This window comes from Nothobranchius furzeri, chromosome 2 (assembly GCF_043380555.1).
Source record: "Nothobranchius furzeri strain GRZ-AD chromosome 2, NfurGRZ-RIMD1, whole genome shotgun sequence".
NCBI classification, from domain to species: Eukaryota; Metazoa; Chordata; class Actinopteri; order Cyprinodontiformes; family Nothobranchiidae; genus Nothobranchius; species Nothobranchius furzeri.
This window is the reverse complement of record NC_091742.1, coordinates 29,448,620-29,451,119: the sequence shown is the minus strand read 5'-3', so window position 1 is coordinate 29,451,119 and position 2,500 is coordinate 29,448,620. Positions and strand designations below refer to the sequence as shown.

Here is a 2,500-nt window from a genome sequence, read left to right as displayed (position 1 = left end):
CGGCAACAAGATGGTGCCTGTGCTTGGCTTAGCCGCGGTCACCGGCCACTTTTTCAAACTTTTCTCCACTAACCTCCTCTTTTCCACCTTGCTCCTGTCTGCGATCCTCTCCAGTAGTGTCCCTGCTACCATCTCCCATGATCGCCAGACTCTTTTGTCCTTCCGTTCGTTCATGATCGCCCAAGACGCACCGAGGACGTACCATCCTGTTTGTTTACCTGAGCAGCGCGTGGGCCCGGAGCCAAACAAGGATTTCAACCAGGACGCCTCCGGCTATGTTTGTCCGGTCCCGGGAAAACGTCGGAGGAAAAGAGGTAAACGAAGCAGGAATCCAGGTGAGAATAAAACTTCTCTTAAAGCGTGGTTTATCTGGTAAACATCGGCACGATCTTCTAGCTTCTTGTCCTTTGTTTGGTGACCTGAGCGCCACTTCCGCATTCCCGCCAGGCCGCGTTGGGACGCGGTTCATCCGTCCAAGTTTTTTAAGGTCGGTTTATCCTCATTCCTCAGTGGTTTCTCCTCCTGTTCCCTCCATAAGTGGTTTTTATAAACACCGTGGATCTAACCCTGCTAATTTACGTCCACTAACTCCAGCTGTTTCTGTAGTTTCTGATTCCTCCTCCTCACTCAGCATGGCTCTATTAAATACCCGCTCTGTTAACAATAAGTCCTTCCTGCTCATTGATCTAATTCTCTCTAAAAACCTGGATTTTCTGTTTCTGACTGAAGTTTGGCAGCAAACATCTGATTATTCTGCTCTGATTGAACTCTGCCCGAGTGGTTATTCTTTTCTTAGCCAGCCCCGGGGTTCTGGTCGTGGTGGAGGCCTAGCTGTTGTTTTCAGAGACCATCTTCCATGTAGCTCTACAACCTCTGGTCACGTTGCTTCCTTTGGACTGCAGCTGATTAAAGTCGGGCGTAAGGACCCGTTCTACTGTGCTGTGGTCTATCGTCCACCTGGTCCAAACAGTTCTTTCCTTCAGGAGTTTAGTGACTTTCTATCCTCCACTGTGAAGCTGTCCAGACTGGTGATTGTTGGTGACTTTAACATCCACGTTGATGATCCCTCCGATCTCTTTGCCATGAAATTCTCCAGCCTTATGGACTCCTTCAGCTTTATCCAGCATGTTTCTGGCCCCACACACCAGGGGGCACACTCTAGACCCTGTTTTTACCGAGTCTAAATGCTGACAGTGTTTGTCCTGAGGACGTTTACATTTCAGATCACCATTGCATTTTCTTTAACTTGTCAGTTTCTGCGTCCCCACCTCCTGCTCGCCGTATGGTTAGTTCTCGTTTTCTTAATGAGAGCACAGCTAGCAATTTTTCTGCTGCTTTTGATCCACCCTGTTCTTCTGATAACGACCCAGATTCCTTAACTTCTCAGTTTAACGAGCACTGCCTCTCCATTCTGGACAACATCTGTGCTGTCAGAACCAGATCAGTTCCTGCAGTGAACCCTACTCCCTGGTTTAATGACAGCCTTCGCAGCCTGAAGCGCCAATGCAGAAAAATTGAGTGTTTGTGGAAGAAAACCCATCTCCACGTCCGTCTGCTGCACCTAAAGGATCTTCTGACATCCTTTAACTCTGCAGTCAGAGACGCCAGGGTTTCCTATTTCTCCAACCTGGTGTCCCAGAGCAAAGGGAACCCCAAGGTGCTGTTTAACACCATCAGCAGCATCGTGTCTCCTGCCTCTCCTACAGCCTCCATCCACTCTGTTACAGACTGTGAGAACTTTCTGTCTTTCTTTGTGGACAAAGTCAATAAGGTTAGATCTAGCATCTCTCCTTCAGCCTTATCGCCGCCTCTCCCGACTCCAACCAGGCCCATCATCCTAGATAGCTTTGCTCCTGTTTCTTTGCCTGAGTTAACCAAACTAGTTAACTCTATGAAGACCTCTGCATGCCCCCTCCACATCTTACCCTCATCTTTGTTTAAAAGTGCTTTTCAGTCCATCGGTCCCAGCGTGCTCTCTATAATTAATGCTTCTCTGGTCTCTGGTCAGGTCCCTGCTTACTTTAAGAATGCTGTAATCCACCCGCTTCTTAAAAAACCGAGTCTCGACCCCTCTCTCCATAGCAGCTTCAGACCCATCTCTAAACTTCCGTTCATCTCCAAGATCTTGGAAAAGGTTGTGGCTAAACAACTCACAGCTGCTCTTGATGAACATAACATCTATGATAGCTTCCAGTCAGATTTTCGTAGAGCTCATTCTACTGAAACAGCTCTTCTTAGGGTCTCTAATGACCTTCTGACTCACAGTGATGCAGGGGACTGTTCTGTTCTGGTCCTGCTGGACCTGACTGCAGCCTTTGACACTGTTGACCATCACCTGCTACTGGAGAGGCTGAGAGACTGGGTAGGCCTATCAGGATCTGCTCTGGAGTGGTTCTCCTCTTATCTCTCTGAGCGCTCCTTTTCTGTGGCCGTCTCCAAGTTTAGGTTCTCCACCACCTCTCTTACCCATGGTGTCCCACAAGGTTCTGTGCTGGGGCCT

At 48.6% G+C, this 2,500-nt stretch overlaps 1 protein-coding gene across 3 annotated transcripts in view; it reads left to right on the top strand.

Annotated features, from left to right (window-relative positions):
* Positions 1 to 2,500, top strand: part of disp1 (dispatched homolog 1 (Drosophila)) — a 105,582-nt gene that overhangs the window by 84,714 nt on the left and 18,368 nt on the right. The window contains exons 6-7 of one of the 3 annotated variants that reach the window (XM_070545594.1): positions 115 to 314; positions 397 to 487. The exons of the other annotated variants lie outside the window; for them this stretch is intronic. Coding sequence (XP_070401695.1) covers positions 115 to 314; positions 397 to 487 — 291 coding nt within the window. The remainder of the gene's footprint in view (positions 1 to 114; positions 315 to 396; positions 488 to 2,500) is intronic. 3 annotated transcript variants of the gene reach the window in all.